This window comes from Ictalurus punctatus, chromosome 10 (assembly GCF_001660625.3).
Source record: "Ictalurus punctatus breed USDA103 chromosome 10, Coco_2.0, whole genome shotgun sequence".
NCBI classification, from domain to species: domain Eukaryota; kingdom Metazoa; phylum Chordata; class Actinopteri; order Siluriformes; family Ictaluridae; genus Ictalurus; species Ictalurus punctatus.
Window position 1 is genome coordinate 21879331 of NC_030425.2, and position 23750 is coordinate 21903080.

The 23750-nt window shown below is 36.8% G+C and overlaps 1 protein-coding gene across 1 annotated transcript; it reads right to left on the reverse strand.

Annotated features, from left to right (window-relative positions):
* mrps11 (mitochondrial ribosomal protein S11) lies at positions 1–23601 on the reverse strand. The gene is made up of 6 exons (XM_017479031.3): positions 23403–23601; positions 22138–22254; positions 20835–20933; positions 15262–15391; positions 12291–12356; positions 1–321 (listed from the first exon to the last, which is right to left on the reverse strand). The coding sequence occupies exons 1-6, from the start codon at positions 23489–23491 to the stop codon at positions 214–216; spliced, it is 609 nt and encodes a 202-aa protein (XP_017334520.1). The 5' UTR covers positions 23492–23601; the 3' UTR covers positions 1–213.
* Between the last annotated feature and the right edge of the window lie 149 nt (positions 23602–23750).

Genomic DNA, 23750 nt, shown 5'->3' on the forward strand with positions numbered 1-23750 from the left:
TTTCATTCCATCAGTTTAATACAATTAAAAAAAGCACACAAAGAAACAAAGAAGCCACAAAAAAAAAAAATCGACCAAAATACCCCAAATAGTTACATGAAGTGTGATACGTCATACTGTGCAAAGGAAATGAGCAATGTGTTCAGCTCCTCCGCTCAGAATGCAGGCTCAGCTGTTGATACTTTCGGCACAGACGGACTGGATTACTGGGGTTTACATCCTCCGAGCTTTACGAGGCCGACAGCCATTGTGTGGAACCGGCGTGTTGTCGGTGATGGACACAATCTCCAATCCTCCCATAGTTAACCCTTTAATGGCAGACTGAACACAGAAACAGAACAGATTGAACCACCCGTTAAACATTTACAGTAACACAACGCTTTTCATACTGAATTTGTGGTTTACAGTAACACACTGCTTTTGTAATAAACCACAACCTTGCTACTTTATTTTCTATCAAGTAGGGCCAACCTAAATTAGTCGATTACTGGAATATTAATTTGTGATGCTGTTGCTTACTTCTTGATTTAGCATTTGGAAGTTCAGTCTTTACCCTCCTACTCCATATACAATTTTTACACTTTATGCTATTCGTTTTTTTAAAGTTCACTGAAAGTAAACAAGCTATTCTTGATGTACGTTTTTTGGAACTTATGTTCCATCTTGTCAGATGCGGGATCTTGGCTTATTATTTGTTAAGACACATTTGTTATTGTTGTTTTGTGCAACAGATTATTAACAGTAATAGTTTTTATATGCATGGCTGATTTCAGTTTATTTGCACCATCACTGTTTTACACTACTAATACAGTGTTACCACTTACTGGATATGTTTTCAACTGCAGAACTAAACATGCATAAAAATTTGGTTGATTTTGATATACGAATATTATTCAGGTACTCATTCGGAAACACCAACAAGTATTCAAAGTCTGCAAAATACTGTTCAGGCCACATTTCTTAATCAAATTTGTTGAAACAACCTTATCAGTAACATCAGTAAGCTGACTCCTTGTACATTATACCTGCAAATTGAAACCATTACAAATATTAATTAAACCATTCATACTGTGATGAGCTGTATGTCTGAATATTTTTCGTGATCTCTAAAACTAGCTCATACATTATTCTCCCCAACTCATTAAAATTTTTTGCATATACTTTTTTCCCCATTTCATAGAAAATTTCCTTAAACACCAATCTAATCACTATCAGACATCCAAGAAGAATTAAGCATTTAAAAAGCCTTTTCCTTGAATACCGGGCTACATTAAAATAACCGATTAATTTTTCCTTGAATCGTTGAATGCAGGATTACATTAGAATCATAGTAAGATGAAAAAAAAAATGTCCCTAATGGCTGTAATCCTCTACACACACGGTTCTCAATGCGAGGCCTGAGGACCCCCAAGGGTCTGTGATGTATGAGAGTGAATCACATGATATTAGCATCAACTAGTTATTAGCTGTTATGGTTATTATGTAATTATCACAGTTGTAAGCAACAGTTGTATGAAAGAGGTTAATCTCAACTACAAAACATGTATAAATAATCTTAACTTCACTCCCAACTGCAATTAGAAAATTTTAACCAGAAAGTGATGTTAATATGATGCACAGTGTTTGTGTATCATAAAATGTTCTGGAATAAAAAGCTCTAATGACACAATTAGATGAATAGTTGTTCCGCTAATTAAATCTTTGCTGTGGCGATAAGGGGTGTGGAGGGGTCTCTGGCTGGAAATATTTTAAGAAATCCTCTCTCTCTCTCTCTCTCTATATATATATATATATATATATATATATATATATATATCTATATCTATATCTATCTATCTATCTATCTATCTATATATCTATCTATATATATATATATATATATATATATATATATATATATATATATATATATATATATATATATATATATATATACACACACACACACACACACACACACACATACATACACACACACACACACACACACACACACACACGTAGAGAGTAAAAAAAAAAAAAAAACTAGTTAAATATGCAAGAACGGACAGGATTGGGGGTCAATTTGAGGGTTAAATGACTTGAGACCAACAGGTGCTGGGAATTAAATTCTCAACCTTTTAATTAACTGCCTGAACATAAGTGTTGATGCCTGTTGAACAATCGCTGCCTTCAGAAATTGCCATCACATATTAGCTCTTGACTAGGTAAGAATGCTACTTGGAGCTACTCTTAGAGTGTGTAATGAATGTAAATAGACAGTGCCAAAAAACTCGACAAAACAATTAAAAACTAAATAAAAATTATATAATAATAATAATAATAATAATAATAATAATATCTCTTGTGGATGAGAAGGTGGCGCATTGGTCAATATTGCATCTTACGGCAACAGGGTCTCTGGTTCAATCCCGATCTCCAGTTACTCTCTATGCAGTGCTTTGCATGTTCTCCCCCAGGTTTCCTCTCGGTTCTCTGGTATCCTCCAACCTGCCAAAAACCTCTGCTGTGGATTGGCAACTCTAAATTGGCCCTGTGTGTGAATGGTGTCCCATCCCAGCTGTATTCCTGCCTCAAACCTTATGTTCTTGGGATATGTGCCAGATCCACCGCAACCCTAACCACAACAAAACAGTTACTGAAATTGAATGAATGGGCGTTCATTCACTGGTTGATCTCAAGCATCATCCTTTTTACATTTTACCTACCAGATAACCATCATCACACTTATCACAAACCCCCCTGAGGTTCGAGTCCACATTAGCCATTACTGTAGGCCCCACACTGACATGTCCAGACTAACATTAGCTTTAATACATTGCGATTCTAGATGCTTCTTGATTCTGGGGTGAAAAAAGGGAGGCATGGAGGTCTTAAAAGCCTGCGGTTGCCTGTGGCTCTGAAGGAGCTCATTATATTCTCGCCCTGCCTTAATGTCCAACCCCCCCCCCCCCCCCCCACCCCCCCAGCTTACACTCGACAGCCAGGGAACCTGCTGCAGGCAATCAGGTCGACGGTCAGGCTCATATTATTTATTGGAAAATTAGCATTCATAAAAACCGCTTCGCCTTACAGGGCATGAGGGTAAAAAAGAAAATGACAGGCATTGATGTCAGGGACAGATTATTCCAAACAAAACAAGATTTTGGTTGATAAAACTCATTAGGTGAACAGTGTTGGTGTCGGGTGCACAATGCATCAAAACATGTTGAATTGAGATGCTGGTACAGTTGAGTCAATGAGTCAATCATCACCTTTGCTTAATCCATTTTTCCCCCCAACAGGTAATTTTCTAGACTGGTCCCATCGCTATTATTTTTTTCTTTCAACAATCAAACTTGACAGTGTAAAGCTTTAGGTGTATTTTATAAGGGGGTAAAAGTAGCAAAAAATTGGCTAATTAAAATGTATTTATAAATGGATGTGAAGTAAAAATGAATCTGATAACATGAGAAGGAATAAAAAATAAAAAAAAAGTGCCAATTGATTTCATAAATCAAAATAATTTGATTAAATCAGAGCAGAATGTTATAAAATATGAGCAGTGATTATCATCATTATTTTATCTTTCATTCAATTATTCAAAACCATAAAACTACCCCTAACATACACACAGTGTAAATTTATTTACATTTCTATTTCCTTTGTGTCATTTTATCCTTTTGGTCTGTCTTGTTTATCGTGTGATATTGCATCTTGTTACTTCCTCCACATTTTTAAAAAACTTTCGACACAGAAGAGATATGATTAGATGAGTGTTGATTTAATATAAACATTATTATCTAGGTCAACTGATGAACAAGGTAGAAGTAAAAAAACTACCCGAGGGAAACGATTAACAACGTGGACAGATACTTATTTGATAAAATAATGCAGAGATAACAAAACTAACTCAAATCATAAATAATCAAATCAAAATTCTAAAAACACCTTTTTATTACTTCCATCCTTCTGTGTGACTTCTAGTTTTGTGGTTTGAATGCTAAACTCTGATAGACAGAAAGTGGTGATAAATGATTACAGCTCATTTTTTGATCAAATTTGCACTGTTTTAATCAAATGCATCAAATCAAAAGGTTGTTTATCACTTATTTATTTAATTCACTTGCATTTTCACTAGCTTGATTTTTACTTCTCCATTTTTATATATTTTTAAAAATATATTTCATCAAATCCATTTTTATATTTTGTTGTTACTTTCACACCTACTAGTATCATTTTATATGTTCAAGAATTAATTGTGGGCTCCAGATTTTTTAGGTCAAAATACTTCTGGCAATATGTGGTGAAGTAAAATATATGTTTAGAGAAGAAGCTTAGGACAAGACATCTCTACTCACCTGTCGACCATGTACAGTCATGTGAAAAAACAAGTACACCCCATGGAAATGGTTTGTTTTTGTTGACATATTTGGACAAGCAAACATTTGCTCATCTTTGAAACAGTGTCTATTAATACAGTTGATGTACTTAAACAAAACCACAAGGAAATATACCTTTTTTCCCCAACAGAAATCAATAGATGTGATATTCTTCTGTGGAAAAAGCAAGTAAACCACTGGCCTCAGAAGCTAGTATTGCCCCCTTTAGCAGAAATAACTTCTTTTAGGCATTTTGCATAATTGTCCACCAGGCTTGTTGGAATTTTTGACCAATCGTCCATACAACATTCTTTCAGTTGCAAGATATTTGAAGGTTTTCTTGCATGTACTGCCCGTTTTAAATCCCCCACAACATTTCAATGGGGTTCAAATCCAGGCTTTGACTGGGACATTCCATAACCCTCCATTTTTTCTTTTTGAGCCTTTCCTTTGTGGATTTGCTAGTGTCCTTGGGATCATTATCCTGTTGAAAGGTCCACTTTCAGTTTAACCTCAAATTTCGGACACATTATCTTCAAACACTTTGATATGATGCAGAATTCATAGTTGAATCAATGAATGCAAGCTGTCCAGTCCTTAAGGCAGCGAAGCAACCCCAAACCATAACATTTCCACCACAGTTGGTATGAGGTGCTTCTCCTGAACAGCTGTCTTTGGTCTGTGCCAAACATGTCTGCTGTTACTGTGGCCAAACAACTCTATCTTTGATTCATCTGTCCAGAGAACATTATTCCAAAAGGCCTGGTCTTTGCCTATATGCTCACTGGCAAAATGTAGTCTCACAAAGGCTTTTTCCTGGCACGCCTCCCACGCAGGTCAAATTTGTGCAATGTCTTTCTGATTGTAAAATCATGCACTTTGACACAAACAGTTGCAAAATTTACTAGCAGATCCTGTGATAAAATTTTGGGGTTCTTGGAGACTTCTTTTTCCATCAGATGGGTCAGCTCTTGGGCTGAATTTGCTGGGACAGTCAGTCCTGGACAAATTGGCAGTCGTTTGAAATCTGTGCCATTTGTAGATTATCTTCTTTACAGTGGAATGATTTATTTCAAATAATTTGGAGATCTTTTTAAATCCCATGCCAAACTCAGATATCCACAACCTTTTTTCTGAAAGCCTCATAGAACGCTTTAGATCTTGGATTGATGACCCCACATACCTCAATAACAAAAGGAACACCAGATACTAGATGTGAACGGTTAAATTAAGACAGGCTCAACCTGCACTCCCTAAGCAGGTTCTAGTCACTGGCACCCAATCTTGAACACCTGAGTGTAAATTGGATGGATCTGAAGGCATGATAAATTTAGGGCTATACTTACTTTTTCCATGTGACTGATTTGTCTTTTGGTTATAAAAATAATGCTTTGGTTTAATGTTCACTAGCAAATGACAAAGCTACAGGCGACCGATTTCTATGTATGCGTAGCGACATGCAGATGCAATTTCAGCAATAGTGGCAAACAACAAAGTGTTACTTTTTTTCTCAAATCTATACAAATTAGGTATGGCGCAGTAAAGCGACCAATCCAAATAACTGGCTCGAATGATTTCTTGCACCAATTGTATGAAGTGTATGGTACAAATTTTTCTACTCACAGCTTTAGCTCTTACTTGCAACTAGTTCCTATTTACCATTTGCCGCACAAAAAGAAAAGGAAAAAGAAAAATTATACTTATGTTTTCATTTTATCCTGTCATATATGACCTCAAATTCAATGTGTATAGAGACATTACGAAGAAAAATAAAACTTGGAAGGAAGTAGCAGAGATCATTGGTGCCTTTGGTAAGTGTATGACGATAGTACAGCTTGCTATTTTATAGCAAATCTGCTGAAAAAAAGCTAGTGGGAATCTGGCATGTAATATATAGAGCAAATGTAAATACAGTTTAATGCCCACAAAAGACAAACTACAAGTTTGGCTTGCAGTTGTATGAACACCAGATAATATATGGTTTTGCTATCATTACTAAGGGGATGTATAAAGTAATATTACTACTAATAATATCAACAAATAATAAATATAGCTGCAAATGGCAATCTGCGTGGGTCCAAGCATTCTTTGCAAATATTGCCCCAGGGGCCTGTTCTACCCAACTTATGCTGAACAATAAAGAATCTATAGATAATTATCAAGTTTTGTGTCAGTAACTCAGTGCTCAATGTGTCCCTTGCTTGCTATAACTGCATCAAACTGGTGACCCACTGACATTACCAAACTGTTGCATTTTTATTTTGTGTTACTTTTTCAGGCTTATACTGTATCTTCTTTCAGTTATTGTTTGTTTCGGGATTTTCTCCCTTCAGTCTCCTCTTCAGGAGGTGAAATGCTGCTTGACTGGTTTAAGGACTGTTGACTGACTTGGCCAGTCTAAAACCTTCCAATGTTTCCCCCTAGTAGTCCTTTTTTGTATTTTCAGTGCTTTTTGGTTCATTGTCTTGTTGCATGATTAATTTCCTCCCAATTAGATTGGATGCATTTCTCTGTAAGTTGGAAGACAGATTGTTTCTGTAGACTTCTAAATTCTTTCTGCTGCTACCATCGTGAGTTACATCATCAATAATATTAATAATTAATATTAATTAATTCCAGAAGCAACCATGCAAGCCAAAGCCATGACACTACCTCCACCATGCTTGACTGATAAGATTCTAATTTATGCATCATCAGCAGATCCTTTCTTTCTCCACACTTTGGCCTTTCTATCACTTTGGTAGAGGTTAAAATTGGTTCCAGAAATTTTGTGGCTTATCTCTGTATTTCTTTGCAAACGCCAATCTGGCTTTCTGATTATTACTGCTCATAAGTGTTTTGCGTCTTGTGGTATGCCCAAGAGGCTTTGATAGATTTTCCCTTTTTTCTCAGCTTCGAAATGGCTTGCTTTTCTCCCATAGGCAGCTCTCTGGACTTTATGTTGGTTTATCCTTTTTAACAACGAATGCAGTCTTCACAGCCAAAACCTAGGGCACAAACTGAGAGTTGACTATCAGAGCTACTAATTGTTGTAAAAATCAATCTAACAGGGCAAGCCTGGGCAGCAAGAAACACCTCAGTCACATGTTCCAATATTTTTGATCACTGGAAAAAAGAAAGAAAGAATTGGTGGGTTCAAACAAAAGGCGCCATGTTCTAAGTTGTTTAACACATAGGTGTAAATATGAGGAAATGAAAACTGAAATTCTGATCTGTCGTCTCATATTCATCTTTTAATCTCAAACGTCATTATATATAAACAATAGAATTAGCCAAGCTGTTCCAATACTTTCAGAGGGGCCTGTATGTAGCTATTGTGGACAACATCTACGATGTTTCTATCAATCACCACATTCGTATAGTTAGTACGTTGATTGCTAGGGATTTTCCAATAGCTCAGTAGCTCAATTTTTTCCACCCTTAAATGTTTTCTCACCCACGAGCTTTAGTTAGAAAGCAGCAGTCAGCACAGAAAATATGTCAATAATAAATGCTCTATCTCTAATAGGCGCCTTTGTATCATGCTAATTTCTCATTCAACATGCAGACCACTTAAAAGTTTCAGATAATTCCTTTCACCACCACCAAAAAACACTCACTGCATTTAATGCATCCCAAATATTTAACAGCTAAAAACTCAATTAATGCACAAACATCTTTAATCAAATTAAATAATATGTGAAGAGTCAACTAATTTATTGATAAAATTAAAGACAAAAACAAATGAGCATCTACAGCATGCAGAAGGATGTAATGACATTTGTCATTACACAGTGATGCACACCTAAGGTTCTTGGATCACAGTCTTGTTGCATGAGCAGACAAGCTTTTTTCCATACACTACAGAATTCACCCTGCTGTCACTGTCACAAGCCAACTCCACTGGCAGCTACACATGCCCAAGCAATGGTTCACAGATGGTGGTACGCTTTGGATCAGGGGGAGTTCACTTTGTTCCCCTGCCTAAAACCTTCAGTTTCCCCATCATCCTAATGCATCCATAAGTTTCTGGATCCTAAACAGGGGTCTTTTTATGAGACTGTAATCAGGCTGCTGTGATTTATGAAAGTGGTGCACCAGCTCAGTTCCTGATGCATCAGATGATGATTTGAAGGAGCTTTTTCTTTGCTACAGTAGTCTTTGTTAGACCCCTACAGATTGTATGATACCACTTAGATACAGTATTGTTGAGCATCAGCCGATATCAATACCCATCCGACATTTTTTATTTTAAAAATAAAAAGTGCTAAAAATTATTAGAGCTGCAACAACTAATCGATAAAATCAATAATAATCAATTATGAAAATCATGGTCAATGAATCTCATTATCGATTAGTTGGTCTGTGCGTGGCACGGGGGAGATTTCCTTATTACGTTACTTCTGTTCAGAAAACACGCTTCGGAGAGTAAATACTAAAGTTGTACCCCAAATGAAGTACTGTACACTTACACTATGCACTGTGTAATCTACCATTTAGTGTGTGGATTTTAGAAAAGTAATATCATCTCAAATAGAACACTAGCGGTTTTTTGTACTAACCGGAAGTATAAGCTGCTTCCTAGTCATTTATTTTAGTTTATATTGTATACAAGTATTGTATGCATAATTTTTTTATGGATGCACTAAAAGCACCGAATTAAACTATAGTCCTATATTAATAATATATATTCTGGTGTGTGCATTGGGTTCTTTTCTGTTTTGGACAAACAGTTGTGTAAAGTTTTAGTCTGAAGTTTATATTTGTAACACTCAGTTTGTGGATTTTATTTTAAATAAACAAACAAAAAAAAGGTACTGAAAGCCCCCCCCCCACCGATAAATCGGAAAAATAAATCGGCCAACTATTCGATTATGAAAATAATTGTTAGTTGCGGCCCTAAAAATTATACAGTAAAATATTACATTGTAAACATTATATATTATAATGAAAGTATAAATATAATAATCAACTCTAACAAAAATACATTATATGTATTTTACTTACTTTAAATGTAAAATGTAAACATTTTCAGTGCCAGTTTAAAAAAAAAAAAAAAAAAAATTATAATCTTTTAAAAATCCAATTCCAATCTTTTCCATTTGTTACAGGACCATATTAAATTCATTCTTTTTTCTCCAATACCTGCCATTTGTGTGCACTGATGACAACATACTCATGTGAAACGTGAACAGTCAAAAATGTTAGCTCCAGCTATTAGACTGGAATGGATGAGTGCTGTTAAAGTGAAGTTACAGGGGAAAAAAAAAAAGATAGAACAAGTAGAACTTGACTCCACTGGGAACAAGTCTTGTCCGTATTGTTACTAATTTTTATACCAGAAATACCATTAAAATATATTTCTAACAGGGTGGAAGCTATTGAAGAAAAACTATTTCAGACATTTGACCTGTTTGGATCAATTCCAAAATGTAATCAGTTCATCATTCCATACAAATCCTATAAACATTCAACTACTAGGTCTTGAGATTTCACACTAATGAGAATCTTGGAAGGACGGACAGACAGACAACCCGACAACATTTCACAAAAACAGCAAGGCGTGAGAATGAAAGGGAGGAGTAATTGGTGATGATGGCATATCTGTAGTTTGATGCAGATCGCAGTTATCCTACATTATTTGGAAAACAGGTTGATCATCAGCGGCTTCTTAAAAAAAAAAAAAATACAGTGTAAGAGTGGTTTTAATTCGGATTACATTTACATCTTACTCAAGTAGATAAGACATATGCGATACCCAAGGTAGAGGATTATTTATTTTTTAAAAAGTTTTTTTTCTTTTTCTTTCTTTCAAAAAAAATAAAAAAATAAAAATGCAAGCAATGTAATAACCTTCCACTGAATGTTAGTACTCCTTTTAAGTACATTATTATTTGACTCAGGTCAAACCTACTTAATGACTCCTGCTCTACAAGATTAATTACTGAGGTCAAAGTGGATTCTTCCTCTTTTATTTAACAGTCAGTTCTGAAAACCTGTTGTGTTACCACGATTTCTGCAATTAATTTATTCGGATTATAATGATGTTCTGCTGGGCCCTCAGAAACATGTTTTTGACCTCACAATTGGCAGGTTTTTGAAAAAGTCATTTTAATGGAAATGAGTTACTGGCAGCAAAATACGGAAAACATTATCTGATGTTGGACATCAACAACAGAGCCAGAAACGTGCTTGTGGTTAGTACTGACTTATGCACACTGTGAATGCCAACTGCAGTAAAACACACCTGACTGATAAAAACAGCCATGAACATGAATAATTTCTAAATGCTTCTAAAAGGTTCATTCAATATGAACATAAGTACTTTAATTTAAAGGGGTTAGGTCATTTTAAGCCTGAATGTCATTGCATAATTCCAGTTTTGCAAACCTGTTGAAAGCATTATTGTCCAAATATTGGTCAAGTTAATACAGAATAATGCACATTTAGCTTGTTTCTCCTCATTCCCTCTGTTTACTCATTACTTTTACCCAAAACACCTCACCCCTATCCCACCTCTCCACAAATGGTCCCCACTCAGTTAAAGCATCTTACTACTATAGAGCTCTCCTTTCATCTTTGAGGCCATAACTAATGTAACTAATGCCATGTTTTAGCTGATGCTGTGACTGCTGTATGGTTTCTTTTCTTCTATCCACCAAATGAAACCAGTTTTCCCCTCACCATGTCCTTCCATTCTCAGGCAACTGCTACCATGCTGGTGTGCTAGACAGTATGATGCTTATTTCTACACCTTGATTCTGTCCCTTATAGTTGAATTGCTTTTGGTTTTAAGCTAAAGTGTGGTCCTTATTTTTCTACACTCAGTTCATATGCTAGGTGCCGTTTCAAATGCAGGTACATACAGACTGTCCAAAAAGTCATGCATCATGTTTGTTGCTCAACATATTTATTTGACATACTCCCATTGGTTCCTGACTTTTCAGACACCCTGTAGATTAAAATATGTCCTCTCTCTTCAACCACTTATTAATGATGGTTAGCCATTTTCATATAGATAAAATCAACATATTACAAATTACAGTTAATTTACAAATGACAGTTAACCAAACTATGTTTTAACATATATAGAAACATACACCGATCAGCCATAACATTAAAACCACCGGTCTAATATTGTGCCGCCAAAACAGCTCTGACCCGTTGAAGCACGGACTCCACAAAACCTCTGAAGGTGTGCTGTGGTATCTGGCACCAAGGCATTAGCAGCAGATCATTTAAGTCCTGTACGTTCTGCTGGTGGGACCTTCATGGATCAGACTTGTTTGTCCATCCCATACCACAGATGCTCGATTGGATTGAAATCTGGGGAATTGGGGAATTTGGAGGCCCCACTCTTTCGGTGGTGGACAGGGATCAGCATGGGTACTCTGACCGGTCTACGCCACATATGCAGCAAGCTGCGATGCACTGTGTTCCGACACCTTTCCATTATAGCCAGCATGAAACTTTTTCAGCAATTTGTTCTACAGTAGCTCTTCTGTGTGGTCAGACCAGACGGGCTAGCCTTTACTCCCCACGCAGATCAATGAGCCTTGTGCGCCCATGACCCTGTCGCTGGTTCACTGGTAGGTACCAACCACTGCATACCAGGAACACCCCACAAGATCTGCTGTTCTGGAGATGCTCTGACCCAGTCATCTAGCCATCACAATTTGGTCCTTGTTAAAATTGCTCAGAAACTGACACTTGCTCATAGTTCCTGCTTCCAACACATCAACTTGGAGAACTGACTCTACACTTGCTGCCTAATATATCCCACCACTTGGCGGATACCATTGTAATGAGTTAACCAATGTTATTCATTTCACCTGTCAGTGGCGTTAATGTTATGGCTGATCAGTGTATTCATTGAGTTATATGAAAATGACATACACAGTTAACCTGTACATACACCTCTCAATAAAGTCCAGAATTAGCAATACTCACCAAGCGCCCTGGACCAAGTCCTTTGACGAGCACACGCACAAATGTCACCCCCTTCGCCTGTGCCTTCTGTTACAAGGAAACAATCACAAAGTAAGGCACTTGTTCTATTAAAGGCTAATAAATGACAGGAGCAAAACAAAACCATGGGGGGGTGTGTTGTGAGGGCTTGGGATAAAAAGACTGATTTAGAAAATGCTCCTTGTGTCTGCACAGTAAATGAAGGGCTATAAGAATAAAGTCATGCAGTTATTATCTGTGGAGCTGCAGTGTGGGGTTCTCATTAACTCCCCCACCGCAGACGCTGATAAAATTACGATCACACCACTGAGGTAGCTTAGAAGATGAAGGATAAATATAACATATATAGAATGATATTTCTGTCCATCTGTGTAATTGTCTAATTTATGATTGAATAAACTCATTGTACAGGAAATATCTCAATAGAAATAACATGCGCATTTGTAAAAGTTGTCTGAGGTACTTCTGTCATACTGGCAATAATAGATGGAGAAGCACATTCTCTCAGAAGGAGGCCAAAGAGAAAAACAAGCCTTAATCAGAAAGTCCCGTGCCATCGCTACGCAATATATTGTTGCCTAATTGTTATTTACACCACAGAGCTGTTTAGTTCTCAGTTATGATTGGTCAGAAGATGTTGATCGATTTTCTGTAACAGTAGCTTTGACAACAGTGGTTTATATTAATGTGCTCATTCTAATACATTATCGCTTACATGGTAACAACTAACACAGGGACTTGTATGGCACACACACCACATACATACGGATAAAAAAAACAAAACAACTTGTGTAACGGTTGATATGGTGATGTTTTCCTTGAGGAGACATTTATATAAGGGATAATCCATGGCTAGGTGTGCGTTACTTTATCACGTTTATACCATGGCCACTTGCCAGCGCTGACAAGTTAAAGCTGTCATTGATGTTTGCAGTGCAAAATCTGACTGAAAGTAATGAAAATAATGGTTAATTTTAGTTAGTTATTTTATATACGAGTCGTTAGATCTAGAATTATGCCCACTCTAAATTATCCACAGAGATAAAATAGTGTGACTACATTTATTTGAATGAATTAGAATATATAATTATTAGAGATAGAGAGAGAGTGAATTACCTGCATCTCTGCCATGTCTCTAGTAATAATGTAACTGAAACTGTATTTTACTACAGTTACAGTTGTTTATAAGCAGTATTTTACTTTAGAACAGTCATTAAACTGACTAGAATTACCTGGACATTCAACGATTTGAACGCACACCTTCCAGCCAATCAGAATCGAGTACTCAGACAGACCCTGGTATAGTCAGCATTTATGGAAGGAGTCGCTGATGTCGCACAGTAAAAGTCTCCAGGACAGGATTTGACATTTTCTACTTTCTCAGTAAAATTACAAGCTGCATTATTGTCTTATTAGAAAGAAATAAAGAGAGGCTGGTGATGGATCGAATGTTTACAGCTGCTATAACGTAAGTGATGGAACAGCAATAAATATACCTACAATACGGTAAACATAAGGACAGGTCATTTTTAATAAAACAAAAAAAGAACTGTTAATGTTGATTGCGCTCTAAGAGGAATGAAGATCTGGATTATTTTCCTTCTTTTATTCCTCATGCTTTTTATACTTCTTCTTACTGTTTTAATTCACTTAAAACTTTTTGAGAATTTATTCAGCTTCGACAGCTTCAAATGCTCAGCGTAAACTGCAATCCAGACATTTTTCCAGCAAGAATTTGGTTTTGATCAATTTTAGAAATTGTTTGAGAGTTTCCCGTTGAAATAAATGAACAGAATATAAGTCAGTTTGAACTCCAGCTGCCACTGCTGATGTCCACATGAGCTCCAAATCTGACCAAACAGCAGCTCTGATTTACACTCACACACAGCACAGACACACACTGTAGGGCCCCCTCTCTCACCCATTCTCTCCTCTACATTATTCTCCCCACCTTCTTTCTCACTTTGTTTTTTTCCCTCGTTTCCTTCCAACCTGCTTATTTCACACAATTTCTTTTTCCTCTTTCTTTTTGATTTTCCTCATTTTTCACCTATTCTGCTTCTCTCTCTCTCTCTCTCATTCTCCCTCTTCATTTTTCTGTCTTTCTATCTCTTTTCTCCTTTGTTTCCCTCCCCGCTTCTACCATGACCTTTACTCTTATTAATATTGTGCCTGCCATACAGAGCATCCAAATTATGCAACCCTATACAACACCTACTGTGATTTTAATATAGAGCTTGGCTAATAACCAACCATAAACAAGTAATTCAGATAAACTGTGTGAAATTTATTTCTCTCGCTTTTTAAAATTTTTTTTTAAATTGAAATCTTAAGTAACTATAAAAAGCATATGGCCTCAATACATTACTAAAAGGAACAGTGGTGCCATCCAGTGGACAGCGTACATATTTAAAGTCACTTACATGTTATGAAAAATGTATTCTTTGTATTAAATCTTTTGGGAGTGTTAATCAGAATTAGAAGAATGGTTTAAAGATGTGCAACTTCCTGCATTTTTTCAAGAAACAAGACAGCTTAAAAAAAAAAATCACTGTAAACTGAAGTTAGAATTAAACACAAGCATTAACAAGACCCTATTATTTTTCAGTATGCAAATGTAGGTAGTGCTACACCAGGCCTTCTAGAAGAGTTTTTTCTGGTGCCTAACTAACCAATTAAAACAAGCCTGACTGACTTAGATAGCAGACATTTACTCAAACTCTCAACAGCAAATTAAAAAAGATCTACATCTGCTACATCTACATTTCCTACATCTACATTTCCTTGCTCACTTTTCCCCCCTGCATGTTCATCACCTTTTAAAGCTCTCTGACCTGCTTGAGATCTTGCACTTGATTTGCACGTTGTCCTAATTAAACTGGATGCTAACTGTGGTTTAGGAAACTAGATCAAACTAACAGGGGCAATTTCGTCTTGATTGAACACATCTTACCGCAGCAGCTGAGATACCGGTGGTCTGGGCAGCAATGGGCGTGGACTTTTTTATATTACGGAAGCCCTCTGTCCCACACGAGGTCCTGGCCATGGACTGACCCTCGCTGTCTGTCACCTGGATGTGAGTGCTGCAGAAAAGAAGGAGAATTTAATCAGAGGTCCTCTCTCTAGATAGCATCATACACTTATCCAGGTTACATTTATTAATTAAACAGATGCTTTCATCCGAAGCGATTTGGAAACTGAGACGAGGATACAGCTGAGCAGTTGTGGGTTAAGGGGGTTAAGTTGTGGGTCTTGCTCAAGGGGCTTTCTGACAGCTCTGGGATTTGAACTTACTCTTCTGATTATGAGCTCAATTTCAACGCCCGTGTCCTCGAGCTCACATTCAACAGGAGCGCAAAGATTTCGGGTATATTGTAAGATTAAACTATTTATTTCATCTTCTTATACACATATTGCTCTTAGTGATAAGTTTACTGTGAACACCCCCCTGTTCCCTTGTTAACACTTTCTTCGTTCTCGTGTTAACACCTTTTTCTCTTTGTTCCTCTGTTAACTCAGGTACAGACATAAATTTTCTCGCCAATTTGCGCATTCCTTTGTCTCCCCAAATACCATTTGCGCACATTTATATACCTTCCCAAATAACATCTCGTATTCCTAGGACTTCCTGAAAACCATACATGGAGTTGCTCATGTCTTACATTGATATGCTTCCTGTTTTATGCAGATATGCCCTTCCGCCTAGCCAATCAATAGTTAAACCATTGTCTCTGTTCTGTAAAGCAAGATATATACTCTGCCTTTCTTTGAATACATCAGAGATCTTGCCATTTGAATTTTGCGTGTCTGTGTGTCATTTGACAAACTCGCCAAGGCCTTGTTGTGGGAAGTGTGTGGCGGGGCAAGAGCGCTGTCTTTTTGTGTACTTTCTCTTTTCCCAACATTGCAACCCTCTCTTCACAAATCCTAACAGTTTTACGGGGGCTTGTCTGGGACGTCTAATGAGAGGTAATAATAATTTTAATTTGTTTCCTCTGCCTTGAAGTAGATCTCTCATGTATCCTAATTGTACTACATGTGTTGAGTAAATATTCGGTGGTGTTCTACTGAAGCAATTGGAAGTAACCGTTAATTGAATCTTTATTGTATTGTAAAAAATGGCTTTATTGTGTTTTTTTCATGCTTAAGGTTTATTTGACTCTGGCCGCTGGGTAGTATTTTCTCCTGGCTTTATTGTAAGTTACTGTATTATAAATAATATAACCCTATTTTCAAAGGATTTTGAAATACCAAGATAAACCGAGTCAGTCTTGGTCACCTGCTCTATTGCTTTCTTTTTCTCTGTTCCTCTTGCCGTTTGAGCACACTTCACCATCACGCAGTGATTGCTGGCGATTACACTCAATTGTTAATTTAAAAAAAATGGAACAATGTGCACGGTAATGCCTTTGCTTCTGTCCCTTTACCTGCAGAGAAACCTACTCTCCTTCTCCACATGTGATACAGTAAAAAGTAAAAATACTAGTAAAAAGCCTCAACCCCCGGAAGGTGGGAGAAGCTGCCTTTGGACCTTCCAACACTGACTCAACCCCATTGAATTCATGCTAGTAGACGGAAACGGTGCCTGACCAGAACAAGCTTACTCGAGAAAGGTGAAAATTCACAATCAAGCAGCCCTTAGGGGGCCTCTTCTCATCTCACCTTAACACATACACATTTTCATGCATCAGCCCTGAGAACACTAGGACTGTGATGGTGGCCATGACTTGAGTCATTCTGCTTGAGTGGGCACTATGAAAAGTACAAAGTACAACGTTTCGTATAGAAGTGTAATAATGTAATAATAATAATAATAATAATAATAATAATAATAACAGTTGCAATATCAATTTGTATTTATAGCCTACCATATAGCGGGAGATTTTATATCAATACACAAATTACATAATCATAATCAAATGCCTTATATGGTGTTGGCTGTTGGTTTGGCACGGGTTTGTTTGAGCGAGGTAAAATCCAGTCAGGCGAATTCTGCCATTTCACTTTGGGTTCTGCTGCTGCGATGGATCTTGTTGGGAACCAAAATATTACATCGGCGATCTGGGAACATGTTGGCTTTGGGCCTAATGAGAGAGGTGAACCAATAAATTTGGATGAAGCCATATGTCGGCTTTGTCTGAAAAAATTAATGTTAAACGGGCAAACATTAGCCTACAAATCTCAGGATCCATCTCCAGGCATGACACCTAGCCACATTTATTTTATTTTATATTTTGATTTTTAACATATTATTTAGGTTACATATTATTTAGGTTATTTAGGCTTGTGGTATACTACACTTGTAAAAGAAATAAAGTATTCCTCAGAGAAATGTGGGCATTTCACTTCTTCTCTCCTCTGTAGGTCAATCATAATACTGTATCCCACAGCACCCTCAGGCTGTTTCTCATTGCAACAACATGACAACAAGGCTGTATTGAGTTGTTTTAGTGACGGAAGAGCTAAAGTAAAGCCTTGTTTAATTTTTTTCTATTTAGGTTTGTATTTAATTTAAGCCCATAAAATTATATATGTAAATAATTATAATATAATAATAATAATAATAATAATAATAATAATTATTATTATTATTATTATACTATTTAGTGATATAAATTGCCCAAGAGGTCATTGATAAGTTACCTGTGAACACCCCTGGCCCCTACAAATAGTTTAATAAATTAAACTATTTATTTCATCTTCTTATACACATATTACTCTTAGTGATAAGTTTACTGTGAACACTCCCCTCTATCTGTTCCCTTGTTAACACTTTCTTTGTTCCTGTGTTAACACCTTTTTCTCTTTGTTCCACTGTTAACTCAGGTACAGACAGATAAAGTCTCTTGCCATTTGCGAATTCCTTTGTCTCCCCAAATACCATTTGTGTGCATTTACATACCTTCCCGAATAACATCATCTCGTATTCCTAGGACTTCCTGAAAACCATCTATGGAGTTGTTCCGGTCTTACTGGGGCTGCATAATTAATTGAATACTGATCTCAATTACGATTTTGACTGCCCACGATTACATGAATAAGTTCGTCCTCCATACGTAGAAAACTCCGCTGCATATCAAATCAAGCACTTCCTAAACTTATAGCCAGTCACCATAGAGCGGCGCAGGGATGACGTTATTTTGTACGCCAAAACCCGGAAACGAGTTAGCATTTGATCCCTCGTCAATGGGTTTTTTGAATGTGATTTTGGTTAAAAGCCTGAAATAAGGTCTGTGGTGAACACAAGCTCAAAATATTTTCACGTTTTATTCTATGACATAAAATCCCACTCATGAGTTTTAAAAAAAAAAGCTTTTACGAGTATTGAAAAAGGCGGTTGCTAACTGTCACGTAATGAGGGTTTAGGATGGATGCAAGTGCAGATAGGAGCTTTATTGAAGCGAGGCAGACAAATGAAAACGTGGGACAATAGCGTGGTCAGAAACAAGCAAAAGGTCAGGTGATCGGCAAACGGGCATAAACAAGGCTAACCATAAATCAAACAACAAGGTCGAGAACAGGATCAAAACCATGAGCCGTGAAACTATGAACAAAGGCTTGGTACACGCAATACTTTGCGTCGAACAAAGAGACACGAGGGGTTTAAATGACAAACGTAATTAAGGGTGAACACAAAACAGCTGAGACTAATGATGGCACATAAGGGAACAACCAATGAGAATACAGGATCAGAGACCTTACAGAAATCATAACAAATGCACATGTAGAATGTAAACAAATTCAATGTCACTAAAAGAATGCGCTGCGAGCTCCAGCACTTGCACGAGTGGAAATCATGACACTAACATGATGCTAAATGGGATTACAGATGTTGTCGGGGACATTAAACGTCATCACGCGAACAGGAAAAAACTTTGCAGATAAACTGGTTCAGGTGTGCTGTGCACAATCCCCCCCCCCCCCCCCCCCCCCCAAAAAAAAAAAAAAAAAACCCCCAAAAAACATGGATGAAGAATCATCCACACAGCAAATCCGTATTATGGAAAATGTTTTAAATCAAGTTTGGAAAAGTTGTCGAAAGCTTGGTGATGGTGACGTTGAAATCGAGTGACTGTTCGTGGTTAGCTGTTTATTTCTGGCAATTGTATTTAGGCTTCAGACTTCATAAAAGTTGTGTTCATTTGTGAAAATTATCTGGATGGACAAAACATGTTAGCATTGTAAACTTTTGTTGATCACAGAGCTTATTTTTTGCAATAATCCACAGGCTATGTGAAAATCCTATTGGGTTTTTGTTCCAGTACAAAATGACATCATCCCTGCACCTCTCTATTGGGTGATTTGGCTGTGTCTCTCCTCCTGTAAACACTGTTATTGCCTTTTCTGCATAGGTCTGAATTTGTTTTCATTTGGTTGCATATTGTTATATTTGATTGCATATTTTCATTTGGTTGATGGCATGTTTATTTTTTTACTTATCCTATATTTTGGGTACAATTTTATTCATATTTTGCTTCTATGAGATGATGCACTTTAAAGATCAGTGTAATTTGATGCAAAGATTTGTACATAGCAGAGGTGTAAGCAGCGGTCTGTTTATTTAAATGTGAAAGTGCAATAAAATTATGTTGTCCCTAAAATCAATGAATAATCGTGATAAATAATCATTATCTCAATATTGAACAAAATAAACGTAATTATGATTTTGGCCATAATCGTGCAGCCCTATGTCTTACACTGATATGCTTCACTTTGTCTTTATATAAACATTCTCTTATTTTGCCTTAGAATGGTTAAAAGAGCGCCTCAAATTAAAAAAACAGCCTTTTGTAAGTTAGGTCCATGGTCAGATGATCTGTATTAACTTATAGCTACAGTTGGCTTTTTAAAAATATATATTATTGAATAAATAAATACGATGTTCCTTTAATATGTTAATAAGGGATATCAGATTGGAATTTTGTACATCACACAGCAGTTCAGATAGGTTAAACGTCATCACGCTCCACCTGATTTAAGCACAAAAAAGTTAGAAAAACAAAATGCTACTCTGTCACTAATACTACTCAGTGTGCATTATGTGGTTTGGGACACAGCCGTGAATTCTACCTGAATATACACACTAACAGCTAGGAGATTAATGTGGAAAATGACGGACAACCCATGTTATTATAAAATGTTCTTCAGGCAGCTTGCATGAACATTTTTCTACCAAAGTGGGAACATTTTAAAAATATTACATACTGTAGCTTTGAATGACAAAATTCTTCTTTGTCATTAATATAATGCTAAACTGCAGAGACGTTTGTCAGGCTCGAAAGGGATAATGATTTCTGACTCCACATTTTGTTTTTACGAGCAAATCAAATCCCAGTGTATAAATGACATTTTTCCCAGCCAAATAATCTACAGTTTCAATAGGAAGTATATCTCATTGTGTTTTGCAGTGTCATTTCTACTTGTATTACAGTACATCATGACACCGCTAAACCTGAACAAGTTTGCAAATGTTCAGTGGAATCACACATTACCAAATCCTTAAGTGCTGAAAATGCAGTAACTTACTTGTTATAGGTGGCTTTTATGTGAACTATTGGTAATTCTTCAAACTTTTTGCCAGCCCAACTTAAACCACTGTCCTGGCCTGGAAAGGGAGGATAAGCACTGATGGGAGAAAAAAAAAAAAGAATATGTTAGTAAGCTGTGTTTATTTATGCATTCAAGAACAAAAATGATGCACATTATTAAAATCAGACATGCAATATTGCTTATAAATTAACATGAATTATTTATTTAAATTCATCAAACATATTCCATGTAGTCTGTAAGCAACTGGTAATTTTGAAATTAAACAAGTACAGTTTACATCTTTACACCTAACTTTATTTAGCCAAGTAAAGTTAAAATGAGTTAGCAACAAAGATGCTAACTCCCCCCCCCCCCCCCCCCCATTTTTTTTTTTAAACTAAAAATGTTATTTTCCAAAAAATTCTAATAATTTCAGCATTGTTTCAGTACCAAGACTGTGACATGTGCAGAACACTTAATTTTTCGGCGACATTCCCAGGATCAGCGTGGTATGAGAAAGGACAAAACAGTCATACCGGTAACAAATTTTTGTAAATTTTTCTGTGTAAATAAAGTTGAGTATGAAAGCATGAATAATTATGTGTTTGTGTTTTTAGAATGCAGCAACAGCAGTGGAAACAAAACTGAGGTTTTAGTCTTACATGATAGGACACATGGTGAATTGATATAAAGTCAGTAAGACTTTGAGCTTATTTAAGTGAAACAAGCATTTCATAACTGAATAGTATTTTTCAAACATGAAACCCCTGCGATCATGGACAGGTATCTGAAGTTATAGTAGAATGAATGTAAAACCCATGTGATCACGGATAGACAACTATCTGCAGCAAATGGCTTTTCTTCCCAAACTGTGAATGATCGTTGGCCTATTTTGAGAATCTGCATAGGTCATGCCTGCCTGATGACACCATATCTGTTACACAAAGTGTGTGTCGTGAGGACACTGGAAACTCCTGGCAAAAAATGTCAAATAAACATCATCTTATGGATAACTTCACCATATTAACCATTACACACATTTTACAAATATGTTTATGTGGAGTGTCTGCAATCCAAGTTAATCAATAACACACTGACCAATCAGACTTGAGAACTGATATTTATTTCTCTTGTATGTACATTGTTTGTCTTTTAACCACTTCCAGCCTCTTTTATATCCTCAAAAAGAACAGCTTTTGGATCCTTCTAGTCATTCTAACTTTTGTTTTTTATAACGTAGTGTCATTGTGGTAACATCAGGAGTCAAAGAAGGCAACTCTGCCCTGGTTTGAGGACCTACCTGAACTCTTTGGAGCTTTTCGGAGAAGTCGTGCTGAATGTGAGCTCTTGCGATGGCGCTTCAGCTTCTTGCAATCGGACAGAACTTGAGTAAAGTGTGCGCAGGACATTTCCTCCTCTGTATTAAAAACAAGCAAACAATTAATACTGACCAGTTCATTTTTGTAGACCGTTTAAAATCTGGCCTCAACGCTAATCATGACAGCCTGAGCTTATACAATATATGGCCAAACGTTTGTAGGACACCTGACCATAACATCCATTTGTGCTTTTTGAATATCTCATTTCAGATTTAGTCCCTACCCTTTGCTGTTATAATAACCTCCAGTATTCTGGGAAGACTTTCCACTAGATTTTGGAGCGTGGCTGTGGGAAGTTGTGCTCATTCAGCCACAAGAGCATAAGTGAGGTCAGGCACTGATGTTGGGTGAGGAGGTCTGTGGTGCAGTCAGTGTTCCAGTTCATCCCAACGGGGTTCAGTGTGGTTGAGGACTCTGTGCGGGATACTCAAGGTCGTCATGGAGCTCGCTTTATGTACAGGAGCATTGTCATGCTGGAACAGGTTTGGGCCTCTTAGTTCCAGTAAAGGGAAATTGTAATGCTACAGTATACAAAGACATTCTATACAATTGTGTGCTTCCAACTTTGTGGTAACAGTTTGGTGAAGAACCACACATGGGTGTGATAGTCAGGTGTCCACAATCTTTTGGACAAATATTGTATATTAAGAGAATGCACGTAATGGTGGCAAGGCAGGTAGTGCTGCCACCTTACAGCTTGTGTCTTCAGAAAATCTTCATTCTTCATGTAACACGTTTTTGAAAAGCAAATCGTGACCAGTTAATAAATATGCAAATTAACGTATGAGGTCATTGGTGGTTTGTACCTTCCGAGCTTGCATTAACTACTTCCCCCCCTGAAAATAGTTAGCAACACTGTCTATAGAGGTTCTCTTACTACTAATCTACTCAAATTTTAAAGTAAATCTCATAAAGGCTTGTAATGTGAAAAAGAATAAAACGCATTTATATTACATGGCCAACTAATGTAAATTATTATTTTATTGACCAAAAAGTCCAAGTGCGTGAATTTCTGGGCTCCTACATTAAGTTAATTCAAGTCATTTCACATCACTGTATGTTTGCTTTGCTAAAACTACACACATAATCTAACGCCGTAATAAAACTAGCAAATACACATGCAGTTTATATCTGATGCTAGTTAGCCAAACACATACACACACACACTCTCTCTCTCACAACTTACGTCTTTCTTCCAGATAAATTCAAAGGCTTAATAAGCTGCTGACATGCCCCTCTTACAAGCGACGATAACGCAAATTTTATTTGATACATTTTGCTTTTATGCCATTTATTGACTCTTAAAACTAGTTACGACTAACAGGACACTTCAGTTTTCTCTACCCGTTTTCCGACAAGTACCGCCTCCCTGCCTATGATTGGCTAGTACGCTCCTGGTTTGTGGACAGTCATTAGTTAGTATCCGGTATTTAGAGGAAGTCTATCTGTATCAACCAATCATAGTCGAGTAGACTGGGTTTGTCTGAATTCGGTTGGAAATAAAATAACGGCATGACATTGTGGGGTCGCATGT